The sequence below is a fragment of the Aptenodytes patagonicus genome, chromosome 6 (assembly GCF_965638725.1).
Source record: "Aptenodytes patagonicus chromosome 6, bAptPat1.pri.cur, whole genome shotgun sequence".
In the NCBI taxonomy this organism is placed as follows: domain Eukaryota; kingdom Metazoa; phylum Chordata; class Aves; order Sphenisciformes; family Spheniscidae; genus Aptenodytes; species Aptenodytes patagonicus.
Genome location: NC_134954.1, coordinates 64580633 through 64608006, shown reverse-complemented (window position 1 = coordinate 64608006; position 27374 = coordinate 64580633). Strand labels below are relative to the sequence as shown.

Genomic DNA, 27374 nt, shown 5'->3' with positions numbered 1-27374 from the left:
TATAGCTCATGCAGGAACACCGATACCCATTACTATGTCATTAGAAGCCATATCAGTTTTGACTACTGTAGCTTAGACAATTCTTCTAGCATAAGAGACTCTGCTATGGGAACTTGAACAGAAATTGGAAAGGAACTCCCTAATGGACATGCTAACGCAGCCTATTTGTGACACAGATCCCTTGTCCCATTCGTTCTGGACAGGACCAAATGGTCCCATTACATTAACACATTTAAAAGCTGTCTTGCAACAGAGGTCAAGGATCACCTGTGCCTGACAGCTGAGCTGTACTTTAATGCTAGCCGTGAACCCTAGAGACTGAAAATGACTCACGATGGGTATAATCTGAAGTTGCTCAATACAAGCACGTAAGTGTAAGCATAGGTGTGCATCTGTTTGCTTGCACAAACATGACTGCAGTCATGTTTCGCTAATGCTTCCTTTTTTTGTGAAATGCTAGAAACAACCTGCACAGCCTACGGGATGGAACAGAACTGTCAGCGATTGCTCAGCACAAATCATTTAGGGCTTTTTTTATAGCTTCAGGATAAGTGACTTCCACTTATACACTACTATAGCTCTTCCACTGCCTATGAGGCAAGACCGTCTATGGTATGATGGCTTATTTTATTGTATCAATTTCTGATTCAGTATTCTTTGGCTTTACTCTAACCAATTGTCTGTTCACTTAGACGTTTAAAGACGCTTCTCTTCCAATCTACTCTTAGCCTCTGCAGTAATAACAATATACGATCTTGGGACAGTTTGGCATGTGATTAATAGCTGTTCAGATTGCTTTGGCAGTTTTAGCGTATGCTAATTGGGTTAACAAGGTACTAAGTGCTCCAAGGTGTTATGAATGTGTTGTAAAATCAAAAGCTCTGCTGTCAAATGCATTCATTACTCATGGTCTGTAATTTGCTTGCAATGAGCCTACTCCAAAAGACAGTACTCCAACCATTTCTCCTACTCTTCTGTGAAAGACATTAGCACAACAGCACAAAATGCATCTTTAAGTGATACTGTCTCATTTCTAGAGAGAGAATCTCAGCCAACAGGCTCCCTGGTATCTTTGGAGGGTGTCAGATTCCTCTTCAGCTGCAGCCAGACAATCAAGTCACAGTGGGCCCCTTGCCATGGGTTGCTCTCACCAGCCTCCTCTCAGGCAAGCAAGACACATTTGGCCACCTGGGCACAGCCAGTCTCCCAGAGGGCTGTGGACCTGGTGGGGCTTTGCCCATCCCTCTGCTCTGTGAGGGACTCCCATCCACTGCTTGGGGCTGTTCCACATGCCCTCACTCCCTGCTCTTTTCCCCATCTCAGCCTCTAGGCTTTATTGCTGTTCCCATTCTCCTGCTCCCCACTTTTTGCTCTTTAGGCATGATTCCTCATTCCCACCTCTTGCTACCCAGTCACACTGCCTGACAGTGTTTCTGATCTTTGCAAAATACCAACCACAGCAGTCAGACCAATGGGCTGTCACAAGTACCCTGTGCTCTCCATTTTACAGGTAATCTCAGACAAAACAGTCACATTACCGTTAAAGCCTACAGAACAGACCAGAAAGTCACAGTATCACTTGTTTCCATTGCCCATTTTGCTGAAACATGCCCAATTTATCCACTGATGTAAGAGACAGGTTCACCTGATACCTTCTCCTCCTTCTGCTAGTTCTCTCTTACTAAAATTCACATCTCTTGTTGTCATTTCTGTGGAACTGAGCAACTCATTATTTACTGTCCTCCTTCTTCCTGTTCCTTTTCCTCTCCCATTAACACAAAAGCCTTTCTCAACAATGACATTTAAGTTGACATTGATTTCTGCTGTATTTGAAGTCAATAAAGTAAGATAAACCATGTATCTTTGCCTGATTACACTTTGTGACAAAAAAATCCTTGCCTGCAGGTACAACCGAGACATACTGACCTGAGTAACTGCGCCAGTCATTTCATCCAGCCAAATCACTGAATGAAATTAAAACTAGATGGTGGGACTAAAGCACTCCATTGACTAATCAGCATCAGTGAACAAAGTTCCTGGCAACAAAGAGGTTGAATCTTACATCCTAGATGTATGGAGAAATGAAGGATAGGATCTTCAAAAAAATGAAGATGGAGTAAATCACTGCACGCTATGCAGCAGACAGGAGAATAACACATGAATATGAGAGATCAGGTAAGGAAATGATCACCCAGTCAAGAGTTTGTTTGCATAAGACTTAATCACCCAAGAACACACTTCAGCGGAAGCTGGAGAGGAGTGTACAGCAGGTAACTTGTTCCAAGAAACAGCTGACTGTACATGGTAGCAACTCTATGCAATTAACACTCTTCAATGGAAGCAGGTGTGACAGCAGGAAGGAAATGTTTAATCTTTGGATCTAAAAACATGACTCTTCCTTGCTTGACTAAAAGATTAGTGTTGGCTCAAAGCCAGTATCAGGCTCATAAAACTCTCCAGTTTCAAGTGTAGAGGTTCAAAGCAATAACTTGCTTGAGAGGGGAGACAAATTCAGGTCCCACACACATAAAAGGGACAGCGTTTGGCCTGGGCTCATAACTGGTTTCCAAAAGCGGAGGTGGGAACACACAGGTGTGATGGATGGGCAGCTGAATCCAGACAGCTCATATGTGCACTTTTACACAATACTTGTACCTGAGTTCTGTATTTGCTATATTGCAGTTGATGAAAAGAGAAAACATCTATTTTTCCGCACCAAAAAGATAACTGTGACCAGTCACACAATGGAAACATGCCGCCCTTCAAACAGCTCCTGGAATAATCGCTTGCGTTAGCACATTACACCAGCTCATAATGCTGGTTCTAACCTGGCAGTGCAAAAAAGTAACTTGGCATACCGACCACAACTTAGCAAACAAAGCACAAAAGGTTCAAATCTGACTGACTTCAAAGGACAAGAAATATATGCCCACCACAGAGCTTATATTGTGCTGAATCAAGGCTACCACTCCCTCTCTCTGCCTGCTGCTTGTGAAACAGTTTGGTCACCTACCCTGCGTGGTGAGTAGAGGATGTGCAATTCAAGCTGCACATCCAATTGCTGCTTCCAGCGGCTTCTTTCCTCCTGCTCAGCCACCACAGCCCGTGTAACATGCCACTGGGCTATGCAGGGGGAATGGCTGCAGCTGGATAATCTAAGACTCCTAACCCTTTTGGCTCCAGCAACTTAAAAGGAATGCTCACAATTTACTTAATCCTAAAATCCATCTTGTTGTAAAAGTTAATAGTCAGATAATGCTATGTATAACATTCCAAGCATGGCGCCATAAATAAGAAAGCACTTAAATAAAAGAGTTTGCAGCAAATGTTCAAATCCAGTTCCAAGATTCACTTCATTAAAAATCAAACCAGTGTATTAATCTCCACTACTGTATATTTTAAAGACATGAAAAACAGATTCTAAGAGCTTCTGAACACCGCAAGCTGCTTCTGCATTTTGAAAAGAAAGAAGAAATAACATTAAATCGCCTTTTTAAAGGCCTGTCCTTCCTTTGCACATTCTCATTCTTACAGCACATTTCATTTGTAATGTGGCATTCAGCCCTGGAGAGGTTCTTTTTCCCCAACTCAAAAATGCTTCCAGGAACAAATCAAGGTTCTTGCTACACTTATAGACTTCTGGATAAATCTACAAAGTGTCAAACCAAGCCTTGCCCAGTGCTTTCTTAAGAACATAAAGTACCTGGAAAAAAAAGTAGGATGTGGCAAGTGATTCTCTCTCAGGCCCCGTGGTGGAGCAACGGTGGCTGGCAGCCTCTACAAACCTGACGGCTGAAGTGATTTGCTCTTCACACAGGTAAATGCAGGTAAGAGCACGACTTCAGCTCTGTCTCAAGCAGTAAGGCAAGAAATTTCACATGAAATTCTATCTTGATGAAAAACTTCAACACGGATTTAAAAAACCCCTCACAGTTCATTGTCTATCATTGACTATATTAAACGGTCTGATTCACTGTCCATTACCCTTCCTCCAACAAAGCAAAATAGAAAATCTATTTCTAATTTTTGCTGTATGGGTCACATGCTTTGTCACTGGCATGGGATGCCAAGCCTCCCATCAGTTGCTCAAGATTCAGTAGGAACACTCTCTTCTCCAGGCTTGTTAACCTTGCTGCTAGTTGCTTCCATAGCTGCTCAGGCCCAGTTCCAGAAAGCTGAATCACTCCTTGGTAAGGTTAGGCTTTAAACTAAATTAATCTTACTGGCCACTAAAATAAGATGCTTAACAAAATTGCTGAGTTGAAATTCCAGCCTGGAATGACTATGATCTTGGGAAAATAAGAATTTGGATCCAGAAATAATTTCATGGCTCACCTTTAGCTTTAATGCATCCTAAATATGTGAACACTAACATTTCTTGCGCAGATAATTTGTTTCCAGATGGGGCGGCGATCTAATCGTTCCTGAAATGGGCCAAATTTCTCTCTCTAAACAGAAATGCAAACCCTGTCTGTGAAGGTTTGGCCTAACTAGAGTTTGAATAATGAAAACAAGTAAATTTGGCCCACTAATTCAGACCAAACTGAAGGCGGGGAAGACAAGATGCACACAAATGACATTTTGAATTGTACCACCATTAAGATGTCAGGAAAATCTCTGAACAAGTACTATCTATTGATCTCCCATAAGAAAGGGTGCCCAGTGGATTTGGCACGAAGTGGGACTGAAACAGAAGAACTCTTCACGCTGGGGCAGCAGTGTGAGCTCTGGCAAATCACATCACTGCTCTGTGACCTGGTTTTCTCAGCCATAAAATGACTCCAACTGCTTTGCAGTAAGTAGACTGACATCTATGCCTACAGAATATAAGATAGATATGCCACGCAACTGAAGTCAGTTGCTCTTTTGCAGCTTGTCTGCATATTTGTTGAAACAGGATTTACCGTCAAAATAGAACAAACAGCAAGTGAGACCTCCCCTGTTAGTGACCATAATGTGAAAAAGGTAAAAACTCTTCCTAATTCTGCCATTGTTCAGGACTCATTTAAAACTCACTAAACTGCTTATAGTTGCCATGATCTTATTTCCTTTTCCTCAATCATATAGATGCTGCCTTGGGACACTCAGAATCACTCCTTTGTTGTCCCCCATCAAGAGTTTATCTTAAGGATTTAAAATCAGTTCTCTTTGCTAGATTTATTTTCTCCTCTACAGCACAAAGAAATTTAGCAAGAGAAACCCAATCCATTGTGATTAAAAAGAAAAGCTAGAAAAGTGTTCTAGCTCTTGCGATGATATTTTATATTGTTTCCCATGAGGGGAATTACCTCCATTAATGGTGATTGCAAATCCCTGTGTACTGGGACATTAGCTTCCCTTATGCTTGTTACTGAAATGAAAGAAGACAACTAAAATATTACAGAGCTGCTTTATAAAGCACTTATCCTATTAAGCCACTTAGCCTTAGTCTTTACATAGGGATGGGATGCCCAGAAGAATTCTTTGGGGAATTTATCAGATATAACATTAAGAAATGCAAAGGAAAGCCCTCATTCATTAGGATCAATTTAGCAGTTACTACATTACTCCTACCAACAAAAATGCCAGGTTCATGGATGCAAGTGGCCACCTTTCAGATCTGCACCCTGGGAGGCACATCCTGGTTCTCCTGAAATGCAGCAGTGCTGCTCTTTCTCTCTCACAGCAACCAAGGACTGGGAACAATCAAATGGAAAATAAGTTGTATATTTGTTTAGAAGACATCCGCTTTAGCCCAGCTCTTACTGAACTATTTTTATTCATTTATCTCCCCCCTCACGGGGAAAGTGTTTTGTTCAGAGGCTGGAGGCAAATCCTGCTACTACTGAAACAAAACCCAGAGCAGCCAATGGATTCCTGAAGGGCTGGGTGTGGTGTGGAGCTGCGAGAAGCTCAGAGCCAGATACTCACCTGGTGCACAGTGAGGTCGTTTCCTTGACCTGGTGAAACAAAACTGACATATTTCATCCTGTTTTCTTTCAATTTCTTCAAATGACTTATCTTTTCTGCCTTGCATCTCTGACCCTAGCAGCTGCCTAACCTGGTGCAACAGGCTCTCATCGTCCTCTTCCTCCCTCTTTGCAGTACCACATAACTAATTGCATATCAGCTTCAACAATGTTATCTTTTCTGTGGAAACGAGATGCCAAGTGCTCATAAATAACACATAGGCATCACACAATGAGAAGGTCATAAAGGAGCAACTCGAGCTTGAGAAAGGTTTGATTTTTAAAAGTCCTTTCTCAGTCCTCAAATTTCTCTCCTAGAAAGCTTGAAGGGCACAGGTTTCATAAAGGCAAAAGGTACCAAAGGTTCAGTTGCCAGGGGGGCAGCAGAACTTCAGGGTTGGAAGAGAGTTTCTGCAAAGAAACTGCATGTAGCACTGAGACCAGGACCTCTGAAAGAATACGAAACCTCAGAGGTTTCAAAAGATAACCCACAAAAACAACCCTGAAGGCCTGGTTCACACCTCTGTTGTTATATTTCAGCTGCAGAGGGAGGGGGGACGCAGCCATAGTCTGCACAGCCATTGCAACAAAAGACAGAAGGTGATTCATGAAGCACAGCCCTCAGCCCCTAACACGTACCCTGCAGTCAGCAGCTCTTTAAGCCAGCACAAAGCTGGGGGAAGGCGTCCCCTGGCTGGGTCTGCTGCTGGGGAGGTATGGGGGTAGCAGAGACAGGGTGCTGTCAGCCTTTCAAGCGCCCCAGCACACACTGGCAGCCTGCACAGTGGAGGATCCTTCGTGATGTGCGGTGCCTAGCTGTGAAGGCAAAGACCAGCCAGCTGAATGCCACTTCTCCTGTTTTATATGTAGCAACAGATACAGCATGTGGCCCTTTACCTTTCTAAGGAGAATCAGTTAAAGTCGTAAGAAAATTAGCTCTCACTGCATTATCTGTAGCAAGCCAGAAAGCTGAAGTTTCTCTGCGTTTCAATTTACTTTCTTCTCTCTCTATAAATGTCACACTTCTAACTGATGGTTTAACAACTCCAACTCCAATTTTAAAGGAACATCACATGGTTTGGTTAAGGAAAGTGTTCCTTCCCTTGGGTAGACCCCCTGCTGTCCTTTTCTATTGACTCCTCAAGATCACACAGTAAATATCAACACTGGAAAACTTTTAGAAGTAATAACGCCAACTGAGGCCCGAGACCTGTGGGGCACAGCTGGTTCCCACCCTCAATTCTTCCTGCAGTCTCTGCAAGCTGAGAAGGCTCAGCACCTCGAGAGATGGTGCCCTAAAGACACGACAACAAACCCAACCGCCTCTTGTGAAAATAAATAACCACCAGCCGACACACAGCTTTTTTCCACGAGAGTGGAAAATACGCATGTGTGGTCCAGCCATGTTCTTTCAATAATTGTTTATTTGCAAGTACGGTCAGGAAGTGATGCTGTAGTGTCAGAAAAAATTAACCCAGGGAGAAAAGGGGTTGTGGAGTTGTGCCATATGTTTCACACCCCTCTGTTTCTCGCCCACACGTATTTGAGGAGGGTGAGTTTGATTTTGATTGTTGCTGGGTTTTAAATTAACCAAGATCCAAACAGAAAAATAAAGCTGGTCTGGATAGCAGCACTGTAATTCTGGAAACCGAAGCCTGGGGGAAGATTTGGATGTCTGTCTCTCAGCTGTAGGTTGTCAGTAGCAAGGCATGCATGTGGTTTACAAGGTGGGGAGAATGTTGACTCCAAGGCAGGGAAGTGCCTCCTGGGGCATCCTGCAGCAAAAGTACTTGGCTCCAGAATAAATACTGCCTCAGGTCACTGAAAAGACCATGAGTTTGTAGACTAGCAGAAGCAACCAGAATAGCCCTCCCCATAACTCAAAGCCTCTTCTTCCCTACTTGACCTAGGGATCTAAGGGGAAAGAGGAAACAAAACAATGATACATTATGTGGTGTGATCTCTTCCTCTGGTCCTGTCACATCTAACGTCTCCATTTCTCACGAAAGCTCTCACCGCCCTCAGCTGCCTGCCCAGCTCTGTGCTTCCCTGTGGCTTGCCCTCCATGTTCCTCTGCCTCCTTCTATTGCCTCCCACTCCAGTATCTATGTTCTTGTGATGCTTCATGGTCCTCCATGCTCACAACTGCACTCGACTAGGCAACACACGAGACTGAGGCAGATGTGGCCTTGCTCAAAGAGATAAAATCAATTAACTCAGTCTTGTCTGCTCCCTTTTGCCCATAATCAGGCATTGCACCTTTTATCAGGCCATGCCATAAAGTCCTCTTCCACACGAGAATGTGTGGGTGAGTTTTATATAGGTTTTATATATAGGTTTGGATGGTTACCAGCAGACAGCAAGCTGGAGAGGAAAAGTATGAGCTGAGATGGTAGGTTGTGAAATTTTCCCAACTGATCAGCTCTGGAGAGAAGCAGTCTTGCTGAATCCCCCAGGAACTGATAAATTCAGCACACCAAGAGACAAAGCCACCAGCACACACTAGCATCAACAACTGGTTGTGTAACTCAGACTAGATCGAAGAAGGTAGTGACTGCTGCATGCGAATGTACATATACACTTGATGAAAGAAAGGACCCTTCAACAGAATTTCTGAACACCTGCCTAAGAGCTACTGCACACCAGTACAACCCTCCAGTCCTGAATTAAAGGTGTTCTTATAAATATTGTTTGTGATGGGTGTTTTCCTGACTTGATCCCCTATATGAAGAAAAAGGGAATTTGCAACTGTTTCCCTTTGTCCCCCTCCTTCACACACAGTTTTGTTTCCAATATCAAGCCTCTTGCTAATATTAACTTTGAACTTGGATGATCTTCAATGTCCTCTAATGTCCTTGATCAATGAACTTAACAGTGTTGCTCAAAGACCTGTTCTTAACATTAATTTCTGATCTCAAACTTTTCTTCCTTTCTAGACAGTTATTCTGCGTTATCCCTATATGCCCTTTATAGCTGGAACCATGCTGTTCCAAGGTTTCCTAAGTTTCTTGAACAAACCTGGCACTTTACAGCTAATAAGCATTAACCACACAAAAATGATGAATTCTAAAAGGAAAAAAAAAATTTTTGCCAACAAGAAAACATATTGTTCCTCCAGAGGGATATATTTAATATTGTACAGCCAAATCAAACAAACATGCTGTAATCACCAGAATGAAACCTCAGAAACAACTCAAAACAACAACACAGGATAAATAAATATGAACTCAAGTTCTTTGAAGAACAGAAGGAGAACGATCAGGTTTAGATGAGGAACAGCTTCTTGCTTAATGACAACATGGAAGGTAGAACTTAAGATTAAATAAAAAAAACCCCAAACTCTTCTTTAAAACAAGTTCTGAATCCTGATTGCTCCTTTCTTTCTAAGCCTAGCACTTTAGATGATCTAGTGCCTGGCCCAAAGATGGCTACAGAGACAACCCCAGAATACTGATGAACACTTCCTATTCTATTTATGTCCTCATTTGGGGGGGACCATATAATCTACCCCCTTTTAATTAACCATTTTGTCCCTTCTATCAACAGACAAATTTGCAAAAACAGCATGATGCTTGAGCCAGGAATATCTATTTCATGTCTTGAGCAGGCTTGTTTACAAAGTGGTGCTTGGACCTTTCAGACCGTAGGTCTCAGCAAGTGCCAGTGTACTCTCGTTAGATGTGACAAAGCAAGTAAGTCTGAGCGCAGCCCGAGGAATCACCTCACCAGTGTCATAGCCCAGTACTGTCACTCTATGCTGTGCAAGAAGTGCAAGAACAAAAGTGAAAAGGAATTGTTCATGAGGAGAAAGGGAAGGAATTAGTGAGTAATTTAAAGGTCACTGAATGTTAATTTTGATAAGCAATAATGAGGAAATGGCCTTTAATGAATTACAGTTCAGCTTGCACTCATTAGCATATGTTTAGAGGAAAAAGGAACTCAGCCACTTGATCTCTCAATATATGTATTTTTGTTTAACCATTACAGATGGAATCTTGCTGGAAAAAAACACTATTTTTGACTAACATGAATCAATTTTCACTGTTTCCCATTCAGTCAAAGATCAATTCAGATCTAGAAGCTCCTCTGCCATTTGAAGTCCAACTCAGTTTCTAATGTAACATAAATGACAATAAATCTTTGACATCTGATTCTTTGAAAATCACAGCACATTTATAAAAGTCAAACAACAGCTGGTCTCTCTTTAGAGCTGAAAAACAGAATATCCTCCAATTCTTCTGTGCAAATCAATAATTTATTTGTATCCTCCTATTTTAAAATCACTCAGGTTGGTGATGTCTTTGAAAGAAAGATAGGGATTTTACTGCACTTCCTTCTTATTCTGTTTTGATTGCATGAAACTGATTCACTTCAACATCCTCGTAACTTAAACATCCTCTTTCTTCACAGCAGGCATCAAAACATCTTTTTTTGTTTGGTAGTATAGATTTATTGATATGGAGCATTATTTATTTCCTCTCATTTAATGGCATAGTGTAGTCCACAGCTGAGTTTCAACCATCTTTACGAGGGCAGCATTCTGCACCTTATTCCTGTAAACTTGAAAATTACAGCCATCCCGTCTAAGCAGGATCACATGTTCTTCAGAAATGTCTTGTGATTGGGAGATACCACACTTGCAGTGAATTTAGGATACTCGTTATATCAACTAAGATGACCTTTACCTGTGTGCCTTGCACCTGTAAGGCGAATGTGTTCGTCAGCATATTAGTATAGAATCTGATTTTCACACTGCTTGCATGAATAGAAAGGAGATATCAAGTGGGCTGCAACAGAAATTACATTTAAATACCCTCACATGAATGTGTTGACCCTTGATATTCATAGCTACAATGTTCTCAGGAGATCTGCAGCCTGAAGGAGTTCCACACACTTGTTTTAGCACAGGGGGACTTGACTTACATTTTCAAATGTTACTGATTTACTTATTTTCCACCAAAAGGTGCATTAAATTGAAATGATCTAAGAATAAGACTGAAAGCATACTGAATGCTGATCCTTTTTCCTAAATGAAAAAAAAAAAAAATGAAAATCAGTAACAAATGTTCTTTATGAAATGGATAGCAACAGAAACGAAAATTTACAAAAGAACACACTTTATAAAAGAAGTGGAGCATACTTTATCTGCCTTGGGTGTAACTGCCAGTTATGCACGGAGGAAAATGCTGAAAATAAATGTTTGAAGAATCTCTTTCCCTAGGACTGCACTTTCAGGGATTTTCAGTTGGATCTCTTCTCAGCATCTGATCACCCAACTGAATCTGGATTCATATCTGCAGTTATTTATAGCTGCAAATAAAAAACCATGGGAGGTGTTAAGAAAATATCTGCTGCTTGTGCACTGGTCTGGAAATAAACCTGTGAGTGCTGACCAGTTACCCTTCACAGACCACCAGAGGAATGGCTTTCCTTTGGGGACAGAATTGTGTCCAAGCATTTTGAAAGCAGAGGTCCCACTAAAGTTCAATAGCACTTTCAGAAATCCCAGCTGAGATATTTCAGATGCATGGCAAATTTCATGCGTGCCTTTTATGAAGCTATTTCCCGGGAATATTACCCAATGAACAATATGATTTTTATTTCCATGGACACTACAGATGTTCCACGTTTCCAGATATTCATTCATTTTTGTCCATGAAATGAAACCACAGGCTGCTCCACAGTCAGCAAACTCTCCACAGGCAGGAACTCTCCATAGGTAGCTTGTTGTTTATTTTTTTTTTCTTTCAGAGTGCATTAGGCACATTAGAAACAATTACATTGGGATTAAAACTCTATTGATATCATATAATTAAAAATCTGACACTATTCATATTACTTTAAATGTCCTTTGAGGTGAAAAAGAATGAACCCCTTGCGAAGCTTGTGCCTTCTTCTTTCCTTTGTTTTGGCTTTGCTATATTTTCACAGTGATGAAGCCAGGGTTATGTGAAACACTCAAATCTCTGGGAAATTTCTTGCTAAAATTCAACTATCAGATAAAATGTGGGCCTTTGGTGAAATTCATCCACTGTCATCATCTCTTAGGTAGCTGTGGAGGGAATTGTCCAGCCATGCAGTACAATAAGAAATGGATAAGGCTCCACTACATGGTTAGGACTTTCTCTAAAGTTCCCTGAGCGATTACTATGAAGTTTGCAAGTGCTTCCAACAAGTGTCATATTTTAAAAGCAGCTGCTCATGTTTTACTTTGCTTTTCAAAAGAACACATACACCTTTTCTGAGAAACCTCTTTGAAACAAGACAGCCTGTCTTTAGTGCTACCTCCACCCACAGCTGCAGCAAATACTTGCTGGCAACAGTGGAAAGCAAATGTCCCTACTCTCAGCAGCACTTGCACCCTTGACAGGTCACTTCTCAGAGGTAAACCTCTTGATCATCTACTTGTTACATTTAGAAATGGGTGCCGGAAAAGACAGATAACACGTAATTCAAGCCAGGATTAAACCTGGCTGAAAACCAAGGTTGGTAAGAATTACTTTTTCCCTTGTTTTGAAATCTGGTTCCAATCCAGGGAAGACCAAAGGCCATTTTTTTCAAAGTTTTCAGAGGAAAAAAGGGCCAAAGGCCCCAGAATTGTCCTGGGAGATTTGTGTTGTAGGCAGTGCCAGTATTAATACTTGTAGCACGGGATCTCCAGCTCCTTAGCACATGCATTATAAATCCAAAAAAAAGAGCTGTCGACTGACTCCGCTTGCAGATGACAGGTGGGTAAATTCCTGTAAAGCTACAAGTCATAGTGACCAGTGTACAGACAAAAAAAAGGCAACGTGAGACCTACCATCCAGGTCCCCAAAACAGAGATTAAGTTATACCAAGGCAGAGCATAGGCCTGGCACTGACTCTCTGAGCAAGGGACGGTTTTAACTATTTGGATCACATCTGGGGTTCAGAGTTTTCTGTGAGTGCCCATGCAACTTTGCACGAGTCAAATAAGGTGCGTGTAGTACTTCAGTCCTGGGACCTCATTTGAAAATCTAAAGATGTGATTTAAACCTTGTCTATCTGAGTGTGTTATATTTCACTCCAAGAGCCTCAAGGTTTTTTTTTTTCCCAAAAGACTGAAAAATCTCGAATGGAGACAGGCAAGTACAGCCCTGCAATTCAAAAGCTGCAACATTTCATGATGCTGGCAGTGCTGCATTCCTGGTAAGAAATAAAGGAAGCAAAGGGAAAGTTCATTCTTACACTTAGGAAAGAGAGAAAAAAAAAGTGCCACAGTAATATTACTGAGCATGAATGATTAGAAAGGCAAGTTCACATCAAAGAAGGCACTGCCAGCAGAGATAAAACAGTCTTATTTTATCAGCTCCAAGTGTCACTTTAATGACCTCAGTTTCAGGGAACTGTTTACAGTAAAAAAAAAGATACATACATTTGTATATTTTTTCCCAAGGAAGAGTTGAATTTACAGGGGTCCTAGCCAAGATTCAGAGCAAGAATTGAGAGGCAGTCTCCCAAAGCCTAAGGAAATTTTTAAAAACTACCATTAGAGAGAGAGAGATGTCAGCTCCTGGCTGAACAATTTATTTCCTTGATAAGATAAACATTTTGCCACTACATGACAGTATCTTGAAAAGAGTTAACAACTTAGAGCTAGTGAGCACTCAGGAAGGCTAATTAAAGTGCCAAAATGTTTTATGTCAGGTTTTCCTTTGCTAGCTATCATGTTCTCCCTTTTCCACAGGTGAGGGCAGTAATAACTCAGTGTGACAACTGCACTAATGCTAGGCAGCATCCAAGCAATAGAAATATATCCTCTGGGTTCATAACTCACTCCTCTTTTCTTTATCATATCTTCACAGGAAAAATTCACTTAACAGTCAGCAGTTATTTTCTATTACATACATCTAATTTTACTTGTGGTACCCTAATTCATCAGTCACTATAAGGGAGCAGCACTCCAGACAGTACACTACCGAATTCTGGCACATCACTTGCCTGGACAGGATCAGTGCAGAATAACCACAACAATACTTATATGAATGAGACCAAATCAATCCCTTCCTTTGCCCTTTAGAAACTCACAGTTGTTAAATCGAATCTAATTTACTGAGAGTAAAATATATAGGTTGGAGGAAGAAGTCTCTTCAAGTCAATGCCCAGCCTCCTGACAGACAACTCTATATACATCACCTTTCACAGGGCTCCAGAAAACAGGAAGATTTCTAAAGAAATACTCCAGATTCTGTATTTAAGTGACTACCTGCTTTACCACCCCACTCCATATTCCCATGATCATGCTCCCCCTTAGCTCTGCCATAGTCAGAGTTTTTACATCATACCTTCCAACTTCCTTCACATCAGTTACAATTTATAGCAGCCATTAACCATTGGCAGAGTGACATTCCACTGATGGGTGTCTTCTATTCAGTTCAGTCCCACTGCTCAAGTACTGCATAGACTCCAGTCCATAGTGATACATGTTTTGACCAGACACAAGCACTGCTGGGGGTCAACAGCTCTTGTCCCTTGAAACTCCTCCAGTGCTGCAGTAGAAATGTCTCTTGCACGACTCAATACAGAACTCACTGGCAGAGATGGAAAAGGCCAAAACTCGGATCATGAGATGCACACATTGTGCCACAATAATGCCAGAGGGATAGAGGGTTTGAATCACTAGTGGTGTAAATATTTTGTAAGAGCCTAGAGATGATTTAAAAAACCCTAGTACCAGGGGTTCAAAGGAAAAAAGATGCTTTAGGGAAGTAAAGCATGTAACTGAAAGCTACAGAATACTTTAATAGCATTGAAAAGAAACAATAGCATTGAAGAGAGACAGAGGTCTGCTATATAGTTTTTAGTTCTGCTTGGTATATCAGTTCCCTTGTTGAGAAACTACGTAGAAATTAAATTGTTAGCTCAGTCTTAGCGAGAGTGCTCTTGTCAGCAAAATTAATGTATGCATTTGCCTTATGGTATTGTTTTTAATTTCTTCATGCCTTTAATTCCCTCTCTGAAAATGAGGATATCTCTCATTTTTATCCCAGGTCTGCATTTTCTGTATTTGACAAAGTAATGTTTCATATTGACATCAATTTTTTACAATGTTTTTTCCTTATGTTGATGTTCTTATTTCAAGATTTCAAGGGGATTTTCATTGAAAGATTATTATTATTTCATTATTTTGTAGCAAATGCTGTCATTTCTTTAATTGAGCTTTTCCAAGTCATTCCACCTTTGAGACGAGCCTTAGGCTTGCTGCTGATTCCAGGCCAGTCTGAGAGCACAGAAGAGAAAAACGTTATTAGTACCAAACCCAGAGAAATCTCTGGTGGGATCAGCTTTATGATCCAGGCAGAGCTGATGCACAATGTTGGTAGTAGCAAGGATCACGGTCCCAGTGCTAGCATGCTTCAAGGGGCTAGTTCCACTTTGAAGTGGCTAGAGAGCTGGGCTTGTGTGTAAATACAAATTTGCAGCTAGACCCTACTCTGAAGTGCCTACGCCTTCACGTCAACGCAAACCACGCGGAAACCCACCTTTTGTTTGCAGGATCCATGTCCTGTGATGGGGAGAGCAGGGCACACACTGTGCTGGGCTGTTAGGTCAGCTTTACGCTAGTGTGAGGGAGAAGACTTTTCCCTCAGTGACATGTAGGGAATGATGCCAGCCATCAACAACCAGAAGCTCCCTAGTTGCTGTAGTCAGGTTTCCAACTCCCATTGCTGGAAGCAAGCGGCTGAACTCCAGCTGATGGGATGGACAGTTTCAGAGAAGGGAGTATTTGTAAACTTCCTGCTCACCTTAACATACTTCATTTCTTTGTAAGCTGCCCAGTCAGAGTAGGATCTTTGGCTTTTCAACTTTGGTTTTAAGCACTTTAATTTCAATACTTAATTTCCAGAGTAATTTATGCTGGGAAGTAAAGATTGACCACATTGTATTGTATATGCTGATGGTGGCATCTAATAAACATAGTAATTTTCCTTATGTCCTCCTTGTGAGGTACATAACAGAACAAGTTTCCCTTACTATTGAATGAGTGGGCATTTCCATTTGGTAATTCTGGGTTTTTTAATCAGCACATATTAACACTAAGCAATAGTTCAAGGAAATACTACCTATTTAGAAAAACATGCAGCATGTTGGTGCACAACTTTGTGGAGTTCAAACCCAAAATGATTAGTAGCCTCAAGGAAGAAAGTGGGGGATCAAGGCACTCCTCATACCCGTGTTACTTGGAAAGGAAACTTCCAAGGAACTGAGAATTCTTCCTAACGAAGAATCTGAAGCAGTACTTCCTGCATCAGATCCTAACTTCTGCTTCAGTAACAATACCCCAGGGAGAAAGCTATTTTACCTTGATTAGAAGCCTTTCAAGAAAAGAGAATCCGCCCCTAGGTGACTTGTTCCAGCAAGCCTTAATACTAAAATCTCCCCTTTTATACCGATTACCTTCAATTAGAAAAATTATTATTCCCAGATTTTATATAATACCACCGTTGTGGAAGAGGTCAAGATCTCAAGTCTCATGACTGCTGAAAGATGAGCTGAATGCAGTATCTAATGGAAAAGATAGAAGTATATCGTGTATATTTATTTTTAGAGAGTAAAAACTTTTCAGTTCACATTTCAGAGCTTTATTCCACATCCAAAAACAACAGGAGGAAATGAGAACTGCTCTGCTCAGCACTCTGCAAAAGCCAACAAAAAAAAAAAGCCATTAGAAGATGGACCAGTATCGTCAGAAACAGCTGTTTTACAAGCCAATAGATCAATGGGCTTAACAAACGAGAATGCCCTGCATGCTTGCATTTTCTTTATGCAATTCCCTGCTGCTTTGAATCCAAATATAAAGACTGAAATCCTGTCTGCCGTGCATTGAATAGGGCACGGATTTCTCCCTAAGGAGAGGTTTTTAGATAGCATGCTGAAGAGGGCTTACTGTATAGAACAAAAGCTGTCTAGTTTGCCTTTTGGAAAAGGATGGAGAAATTTTGCATAGCAGGTTACCTAGGCCCTGACTTGGATGCTCAATGGGAATTACACTTACTGTAATAGCATTCATTATCTATTGATTCTTTAGCACTGAGTCCAGTTCATGAAACCACTTTTTCCCCCCTAATACTTATGTAATACCAAATGACAATCCAAATAATTCTTTTTCTGTGTATGAAATATTTTAGATTATAGATTGCATATAGAAAAAGTCATAGATTGCAAATGGAAAAATAAACATTTTATATGTTGTCTCTTTCTTTCCTTTTACAAAGGTGCAGATCTACAGACCTTACTTGAAGTCTGTGTTTCTACTATATAGTATTTAATGAAAAGGAAATGTTTGAGCCCAGGGACAATTGCTTTATATGTGTTTGAGAGAGAAAAATCCAAGAAAATTAAAGATATTAAGGACTGAGATCCAGATTTAAGAAGCTACTTAAACACGTATTTAATTTAAAAGACAGGAGTAATCTCTTTTTTTTTTTTTTTTTAAACAGACTTGGACATTTTTTTTTTTTAATATAATATAATCACCTGACCACTGACTGCAGCCAGGAAAGCCTGAATATTTAAAGACTTAGTAACACTTCTGGAGTCAGGCATATAATTAAGATTATTTTCAAAGCAGAGTCTGCTACCATAAAGATTGCTGTGAATTTCCTTCAATATACAAAAATGGCTCTGAATTTGGGTCTGTATCCTGTGTTGGGACAACACAGGACAATGCTATAATTGATGTACAAATGTAAAGTTTGCAAGAATTCCTGTCTCCCCCCCAAATTCCTAATCCAAACAAGAAAAAAAGAAAGACAAGTGCAATGTGCCATCAGATTTAATTTGTGATGTGAATGACAGAGCAGAACTAGGACTCAGCTCTTCTGGTCCCCAGTCAAGTGCTCTATGCTCTGCACCAAATGATCCCCCGATAAATGTTATGGCTAGGTTCAGCTGTCTTGAGAGAGAGCAAAATCCTTGCTGAATTTACAGTTATGTTATCTCATTCCCTCTTAACAACAAAAAACCTTCTGCCTTTTTAGGAGTTTGAAATGCAAAGGTAAAGCTTTGCTCTAGGGCTGTGCCACGATGAGAGAGGAGACAGAAATCGCTACTTGCAACCCAGAAGGAGTTGGCTCACAAACAGGTTGAAAGAAATACATATGACTTGAGGCACAAGGAGTGTTATTAAGCAGAAGTGCTACTTGAAATTGGGAATCTTTGAGAGGCTGTGGTTTTCTTTGTCTAAAATGTTGTTTGGCATTCTTGTCTGAACATTCAACTAACGCGTTAGGTAATCCTCGGGTGTAATAGCAAGATTTAGGGAAAGGACAAAGTATGTCAGCTAAATCTTTGAATTCTTTTGCCTTCAGAGTAATATCAACTCTTAAATGATACTTGAGAATTGTTTCTGGCACTGAGTTAATACATAGATGCTCCCAGTGCAGGATTAATCTGCTGCCACCCTGGCACACTGCTAGGACTGCAAAGCTCTTTGCATGTGTTTGTAAATGAGGCTGCTGTGAACAGCCGGAGTTTTTAAAGGTAGGAGCTCTTTCTCCTGGCTCGTCTGGATGGAGATCTCACTGGGGCACGCAGAGAGGTCACCCACGGAGGCTAGAGCTGTGAAAAAACTCAGAGCCTGAATCTGAACTCCTGGGAATAACTCTGCTGACTATGCTGGAGTTAAACAGGCAGGGAAACCACTATTTGCTGAACACATTACCTATCAGTGCTGTTATCAGTGCCACGTGAGTTAATTATAGCATGTATGTTACCAAGCACTATCAACTGTGCCAAGAAACCTTAACTAGAGAGCATGATATGGTACAGTCTTCCAGTGCCAATAACTCACTACCAGTCTATGCGAGAAGATAAATCTTCCCAGTCCAACGAGATTTACTCAGACCATCCTAGAAGATAAGCTCAACTACACGCTGTAGGAAAAAAAATCCCATTTTAAAGTTGGAGAGTAAAATAACTTGGAATGACAGTGAATTGTTCCCATGCAGTGAAACATCACCACTAGGAGTCTTGTGAGGTCCTTGCCCAGCTTTGGGATCTGCTAAAACAGAGTCCCCTCACAGCAGATGCTAACACATGCTAAGGGCTTCGTGCAAGCAGCGTAAGAACCGATGTCTGAACTGAGACTGAACGCAGGTGTGCCTCCATGCTGCTTCAACGGGAAGTAAGACAACTCAGCTCCATCTGTCATTAATTTGGGTAACACTCTGTAGAAAAACTGAGAGAGAACTATGAAGCGATGCGGGAATCATTTTCCATGGAGCAAAGACACAATAATGCAGCACTCTGAGGGCTAAATTCTCCAGAGTATTCTGGCATTAGCATCAGTGACAATAAGGAAACTGTTCAGCAGGAACTGCCTCTCTACCTAAGGATGATACACTAGCTGCTCAGATTCAACAAACCACATGCAAGTATATTTAAGCTTTAGCTGTACACTGGAATTTGTTTCTATTCAGTAAATGTATATAAGGACACATGAACACACAGATAGCCTTAAGTCAGCAAGTGAACCTACCCACCTTAAAAAAGTAAAAAAACATGACACAACCCTAGAACTGATTTAGCCTTTCCCCAGTGGTAACAAATTTTTCCCTGTATGATTTGGTGCTCAATTTACCTCATACACATTTGCCATTCAGTTCAAACAAGGTTTTGGATAGAAATTCCTATATCCCTTTCCAGTCTTGCATCCTTAAACCAACTGTTGCCATGATGGGCTGTCTTTCAGGGTGCAGCCTGATTGTTTCCTGTGCTGTTGGCACTATAGATCTTGTACGCAGTGACAGCATGCAATGTGGAGCATCCTACCTAGACCTTGCCTGTCTACCATAATTCATGCAACTTAGTCAGTCGGCTTGGGGCAAATGAGCAAAGCTTATGTGAATGCTTAAAATTAAGCATGAGCTCCAGTACTCTACTAAGTCAGGGTCTTTCTCAGGAATGATAAATGTGAAAAACATGGAAAAGCACGGTGAGTCCAAGTAGACTGAAGACACAAGAAAGTACTTCTTTGGCATCGGGAAAAGTATTTGCATAAATTACAGTGGCCTTTGGATTGTGAGTATTAATACTTTTCTAATGCACATTACTGGTCAAAAAAAGCAAAAGTGTGGGAACATGCCTTTAAGATAAATACAACACGTGGTCTTACGAAGGTAATTTATCTGCAATTAACTCCTATGTTTGAGTCCAGCTTTCAAAATAACCTCTGCACTGAACCTTACTTGTGAACTTTACAACCATAAACTTGGATTCTGATTTTGTGAAGACACCCTTCTACCTTGTGTAAGTGGCAGAATAATTAAAGCCCTGACAAACACATAAATGGCGAATGGTTCTGAAGAATTCATCCTTTTGCAAGTTACAGATAGTTTCAAAACAACACATGAAGAGAATATGGACATTGTCTTGGTGGATATGACAAACCCCATCACTGTAGCTAAGGCAAATTATTGCTAACAGCCCAACTGCTAATTCAGCTAAAGACCGCAGTTGGAGGTATCAGGGTGACAAATTCAAGTCAGGCATCCTAGTGGAGCTGGGAATCTGGACTCAGATCGTCTGATAAGTAAAACTACAAGTACATACGTGCCGATAGCATGCAGCATTCCAACAGAATCTGGCGCGTCTCGGGGCCATCCATATGCTCTACCATATGTCCGTGAGGAGTGGGGTCCAGAATCACAGTCTATGGAAAGGGTAGGTCTCCCAGGCTCTCAAGATACCAGCCAGGATCCCAATTTTGCTGTATTAATTGGTGCGTAAGCACCTGTATTCCCTCCAACAAACTAGTGATTTTAGCTCAGAGGGCAAATATGGAACATAACCAACTGTTTGCTGATTCAGAAGCTGGCTCCTACAGGGCACGTTCTACTAGGGAAGAAAAGGTTGCTCTGGGCTGTATTTCTTCAGAGCCAGTTCAATCTCTGTGTATTAACTACAAAGAAGCTGCAGCTGCAGAGATGTTACCACGTAAAACGGCAGTACTGATGAGCACCTAGAAACAGACTGGATTTTAATAGCCTAGCATAGGGGAATACAAGTTTCAACTCACTCAGTAGAAGACAGGTTGCTTTATTATGCCTTCTATTCTGCTCTTCACTTACATTTTTCTGGGGACGATCAATTGCAGTGTATTTTCACATTTCAGTCCTACCTTATCACTGTCCACTGTGTTCTGTGATGTCCTGGATGCAATGGAAATCGTGTCAGGTTGACTACTGCCATCTCCTTGGCTGTCTGCATCATCTACTCCATCTCTGCAAAAGACATAATAGGGAAACAACGACACTTACTTAACACACCACCTTGGAATGTGCACAACTTTATAGGTGGATTTGAGAAGTGCCGAGTCAGCGTGCCAGAGCTGGCTTTGTGCTAAAATTACCTCGCTGATGCAGCCCATGTTGCTATGTAGCTTGCAATTTAAAATGATGTCACCCTCAGCCATAGGGTTGGGATTAGCACATAATCACACCGTTTGTTGCTGGAAACAGGATGGCTGTTGCCTGCATATTTACAGCATAGAAGACTGGTGTTCAGAAATAGCTCTGTAATGAGGGTGTCAGGCAGAAATTTTCCTTCAGTTAGATTTCTGCCTTAACCAAAACCATTCGGCCCAGGCTACATGTGACACTGAAGGAGGAAGTATTTCTCTTGTCTCACAGGAACCACGTTTTCAGGAATTTAATACTAAGCCATAAAAATGATATCCAAACAAACATAAGTAAAGACAGTGTAGAGCTCTACAAGTCTACCTGAGTCTCCTAACAGAAGGTACTTTCTTCCCTTTTGCTGTATAGATACAGTTGTCCTAAATTTTTACTGGTCTTTCAAAATAAACATTTAAATAATACAAAATACATATTTAAGGACAAAGAAAAAAAAAAATTAAGATCCCCGTTCTGCATTAGAAAATTCTTGTATTGGTGTATGTCCCCCGGAACAAACATCTGGATCTCTGCCTTGCTATAGATCTCCTGGGTGACCTTGGTTACTCATGCTTTGTATGCCTCTATAATACAGCCTGAAGCAAGAGAGTGATAAAACTTGATGAGGAAATGGAGATGCTCAAATTACAGGTGGCTTTTGGGAATGCCAGCATGACAGCAAAAGAACAATTCATTTTCTATAATTTCTATTTAATCCAGGATTCAAAGAAGTCGACAAAAAAAATTTAATATTACTTCACAGGCTGCAATGAGTTTGTATTTGATGGTGAAACACAGATTCTCCACTGTAGTAATATATTGTCACAACCAGCTGTGATTTTCATTGTCAAACAATTCAAAATGTCAGACAGGGAAAAAAAAAATCTGTTAATATTCAAATATGAAGAAGTAAATTCGACTTTGGGAAAGAAACATAACCTTGGACTCTGAAGAATTTTTACTGCTCATTTCTCTCCAATACTTTGGAGTACTAAAATAAAAGACCTTTGTATGTATATCACAGAAAAGCTTTCTAGCTACTTTTGCCAAGACAACATGTAAAAAACAAAGATGATGAAAACTGCTTTTGACTATAGTAAGAAAAAGTAAGCGAATCCAGTCAAAAGCCCACAGATACTACACTGCTGCTAGTCAAGAAAACGCTAGTGATTTCACATTGTATGGAATGACTGAGGTTACCTTCTACTGTTGTTTCGCTGTTTTGCTGGTGTCTTGGGGAGCTGAATTGGCTCTTTCAAAGCTCCTTTCAGATGGATAATCCTTTCTTGAATGACTTCCCGGATATTTTTGATCCATTCCTGTTTTGTTTCAATACTGGATGCCTAAAGTTCCACAAGGCAGAAAGTCAGACACTTTATCATATTCCCAGCATGTCACCTCCTATGTAGAAGAATCGTGGTTGGCTGATGAAAATGCATGATTAACTGTTTCTCCACTCTGCTGTATTGTTTTAGCTGCTGGAGTACCTGGTAACCCCAAGAGAACTGAGGTATTTTTACCAGACCTACTTGGCAAGCAACAGTAAAGCAGCTAAGCTCTGGATAAATATATTTAATGCTAGCAATACAGCACACACTGTGGAGGGGAAATAGGTTATCAGCGCACAGCTGGGATTTCCTCAGACAAAATAACTATAACACAAATTCTTCGTTAGAAACTCACTTGACAGAAATGGCTGTCAGCTCTGGAGGTTTGAGGAATAGGTTGATTGTCGATAAGTCCAGTGGCAAAGGACTAAGAGAATTACACATCCCAGCCAAACACCCTGAGATGTGCCCTGTGTCAGTGTGCGGCTGCTCAACCCAGGTTGCAAGAGGAGATGCAATTTCAGCAAGGCTGCACAACAGCACTGTCTTGATTCTCACTGAGGCCTTAGAGCTGAATTGCTCCTGATGCAGGCATGACCCTGCTGACAGACATGGAAGCCATGCAAATACGAGGAGGGAAGAAACTGACCTTTCATTTAGTGCTCCCAAGGCCTCAACTAGCAGCTCTAAAGGCAAAGAAAACAAGCAGAAGAGACTTACTTTCAGCACTGTTTTATTGTCTGAGGATGGTGTTCGTCCAGACCACAAAGCAAATTTACAGGGATCTCCTTCAACATGTTCAGTCACTCCCAGTTCTGAGGTCTAGTGTGGAGGAGAGATGATGAGAGATTTCATATATATGAAGCCTCATGAGTCCAAAAAACTTTACATTTGTAGGGAGAAGTGGGGAGGCAGGGATGGATAGGGGAGTGAGATCTTGTCTCTGCTTTGCTACACACAGACAAAAGAAACAGAAAACCACCAGGGTATGGCAAGGAAGTGAATGGCTTGAGTGATCCTCCTTGCATCTCCCACCCACCCTTCAGATCTATCTTAAACCTCTCCAGACTCACTGCGAGCTTGGCTTCCAGGTGAGCCCTGCAGGGCCCAAAGCCAGCCCTTCCACGTGGCATGAGTATCCCCAACCCAGCATGGGGACGTGTGAGCCATCCCCCAAACTCCACCTCTACCTACAAGAAACACAACACGCAGAATGTTTTCTTTGCAGCCACACCTACCAGTAACTTGTTCTTGTAAACGTATTTTGTGTGTCCTGAAGAATCTTTGATCTCTTTGCTAAACACCAAAGAGATTTCAAAGAGAAACAAATGCCTCTCACGGCCTTTCCGAATGAGAGACTTGGGATCCCACACTTGGAAGGAATCCTGAAGAATCAGCTCTCCCTGGACATCCAGGTTCTCATCAAACCCTAAAACCACAAAATACATTGGCTTGTATTTGTTCTTGGGGCCAGTAATGCCCAGAAACAGCAGAGCAGTAAGGACTTGAAATTAAAGGGTCTTTCTCTTTTTTTAATGCATATTCTGAAAGGACATTAATGGGCATCCGTTGCCCCAGTGAAAATATTTTTCTTTTTTTTTTTTTCCTACTGCAGTGATATAATTATTTCACCAGAGACAAATACGTCATATGTGCTAAATGAGACTGCTGCTAAAGTATAGTAGTAATTACTTAAAGATAAATATTATAAAGGTTTCAGTGGTGGTTACTGTACACAGAACCGCAATGCAAGGAATCTTATGCACGTCAACACAAATTCAGAGAAATGTAACGTGTGGTAGCTGGAAGTGCCCCATCATAGCATGATGCTTTCAAGCATGCTATCCCAACCTTCAAGGGCCTGTGAGTCCACAGCAGTGGCATGGAGGAGCCACGTCTATGAGAGCAAATTGGTATGGTGCCTGAAACAAGCTTTCCGGGAGGAGTTTCTTATCTTCCAAGCTGCATGTCAAAAACCTTCACATGGCTGAGGATCACAGGATTCCCTCCACATAACTGGGAAGCTTGAGGGAAAAGGGAGTCCCTAGTGCAAGGTGCCCTCCAAGCTGCTGTCTCAGCAGCTTGTGGGTCACACTTCTCTCCAGAGCTAGGGACTGCTCCTCCACCAGCACAGCCTGCTGTTGCTCATGCCAGATAGCCCTGGGAGAGCAGGAAGCAGCCCTGGTCCCTGCTCCAAAGATTCGGGAATAATGTTTTATTCAGAAGACAACTGTCCAAGTGCTCGTCTACCCTAACAAAGTCATCCCTGCTTCTTTATTATTGCGTGATGCTCATCATCTCATGGGGACAGATTATCCAGGCGTTATTTTGGGAAACCTTGCTTTTCACCAGCCACCATAGTTAAAACCATCTCTATAGTCTTTCTACCTATGCTGGGTCAATTTGACCCCCTGCAATTTTAATCACCTGGTCTTAATGTGCTGCTTAGCTACTGGCACCATTTCCTTTTTCTTGCCTGTTTTAGTACTCTTCTTGTTTCCTGGTTCTGACTCAAGCCAGGCTGGAAATTATTTTCCCAGGCCAAGAAAATCTTTGAGAGATAATAAAGCATCTCTGTCCAGAATAAAATTTTTAAATTTTAGAAATACTCCACACATCAAAAAGCCAATAAAAGACTTAACTTTGGGGCAATCAAAATATTTTTTTTTCTGTAATTTTGAAATGTTTTTTAATAATACTTTTTTTTTTTTTACATCTTTAGGATAATTATACTAACATTTTGAAACACAAGCTGCTTTGACTCAGAAAACCAGAACTTTTTCTTTTGAAATGTTGAGACAGTATTTAGAAATGTTTTCATCCAGTAATTGTTACGGCTGCCAGCAGCTAAACTGATACTGTTTCAGGAGGGGTTTTTTTGTTTCATTAACTAAGAATGTTTTAACCAAATATATATATATACACACTTTGTATATGTATACACACACGTGTATGTACACATATATACACATATAAATACATATACACACACACATAAGATATAAATAAATAAAACCCCAAAACTTCCTAGCTAGCTTTATTCTTCCAAGACTTTTAGAGAAATATCAGGAAGAAGCTAGGAATTAGCTGAAAATTATGATCAATCAACAGTATTGCTACAGTCAACCTGTACTAACTTTCTACACAAGTAACAAGAAGGCTTCATTTATTGGCGGGTCCCTCCCCTGCCCCGGCCGCCTGCCCATCTGCTACCTTCTAGCATGCTGACGTGCATTGCATCGTTGGCCTTCTTTGGGACACTGAGCATCACTTCCAGACCATCTTTGAGTTCCCCTTTGCCCTCCTCGCAGCAGGTTAGCAGTTCCTAAGAAGCAATGCAGAACACCTATAAACAAACTCTGACCAACATGCTGGCTTTATATCTGATTGTGTTACTTGGTACATGCAATCAGTAACAGGAGAAAGCTGAACTGCAACAAAACCCACTGTGGATGCTCACAGATAGTGGGGATCAAATGGGAATTACTATAAAGCAAGACAAAACAAGGTGCTCTCGAGTGAGACTGTGCACTCAGAAGATTTCTGGGGACTTATGCCTATGCAGCAGACATCAGTCAGTCCAGCTGTGCCAGCCGGGTTGCAGGGACCCCTGCCTGATCCAGCAGTGCTGGTGAGTACTGCAGTGCAGGCAGGGCTGGCAGTGTGCTGTGCCCAGGGCAGGGAGGTCCCTTCAGGAAAGAGTCACCTGAGGAGGAGACCAAAGGGGTGACGACTGAAGGGATGTTTTAGCCTTCCCATTAGCAGACGGTTTGTGCAGTACAGGCTCGCTGTCCCACAGCACTCACAAGACTATGGTAAACCCGTGTGTTGTTTCAGTAAACTGGTACAAAGCACAGATTTGTCAACACATGGAATGTACTCAGTAAGTACCTTCCTAGTACAGCATACCACTCCTCTGGCATATACAGAGGAAGTTTTAAAGAGATGCAAGTATTATATCTGGGCCTAGCTTTTCAAAGTCAGAATCTGTCTCCTCCCTTATCGCCCAGATATTTTTTCTTCTCTGGTTTACTAGTTTTGAAGTGAACAGTGGCTGGTTAAGTTAGATCTAAAATTCACCTACTCACAAGATACTGCAAAAACCTGTAACCAATTTACAACAAACCAACAAAGGTGGTTTTTTTTAAATGGGAAATGTTAATGTTTCACTCAGAAGTCCTTTGCTTTGTATATGAAGCTTTTCCGTGTTTTTCAAACACAAAAATGTCAGCTCCCAAACAGAATCTAACGCCAGTGAAGGAGTCTCAGTCAAGAGTCAGTGAAATTTCCCCAAAGTTCACTACTGCTGTCATTGAAGCCTTTAATCAAATTATTACGTCACAAACTTAGCAAGAAGGAAAGTAAGCGATTCTGGTGTCCCTTCAATTTCCCTTTCCCAGTTCTCGCTTTTTAGGGTTAAGTCCACTTGGATACAAAAAACCCCAGTTGAAACAGGTGATCTTTTTTTTTACTGTGGTTTTTTTTTTTTTCCTTCTGTGAGTCTTTTCCTTTAGAACACTCAACCTGATTTCACACTTTGTTGCCATGTTCAGGCCTGGGAAGTAGGAGTAGCAGCTCAGCAGTAGCTGCTTACAGGTCATGAAGAGGTGAGGAAGCAGCTCCCTTAAGAATAAGTTAACTCATCACACCTGGGAACTGCTCTGCATGAGCTGATTTGGGCA

General features: G+C 41.3%; 1 protein-coding gene across 13 annotated transcripts in view; it reads right to left on the bottom strand.

Annotated features, from left to right (window-relative positions):
- The window catches only part of KALRN (kalirin RhoGEF kinase), a 536830-nt gene that overhangs the window by 124789 nt on the left and 384667 nt on the right, over positions 1-27374 (bottom strand). For all 13 annotated transcript variants that reach the window (XM_076342988.1, XM_076342996.1, XM_076342997.1 and 10 more), the window contains 5 exons: positions 25906-26017; positions 23931-24121; positions 23413-23514; positions 22565-22707; positions 21091-21193 (listed from right to left, as the gene is read on the bottom strand). In XM_076342988.1, the coding sequence (XP_076199103.1) occupies positions 21091-21193; positions 22565-22707; positions 23413-23514; positions 23931-24121; positions 25906-26017 (651 nt within the window). The remainder of the gene's footprint in view (positions 1-21090; positions 21194-22564; positions 22708-23412; positions 23515-23930; positions 24122-25905; positions 26018-27374) is intronic.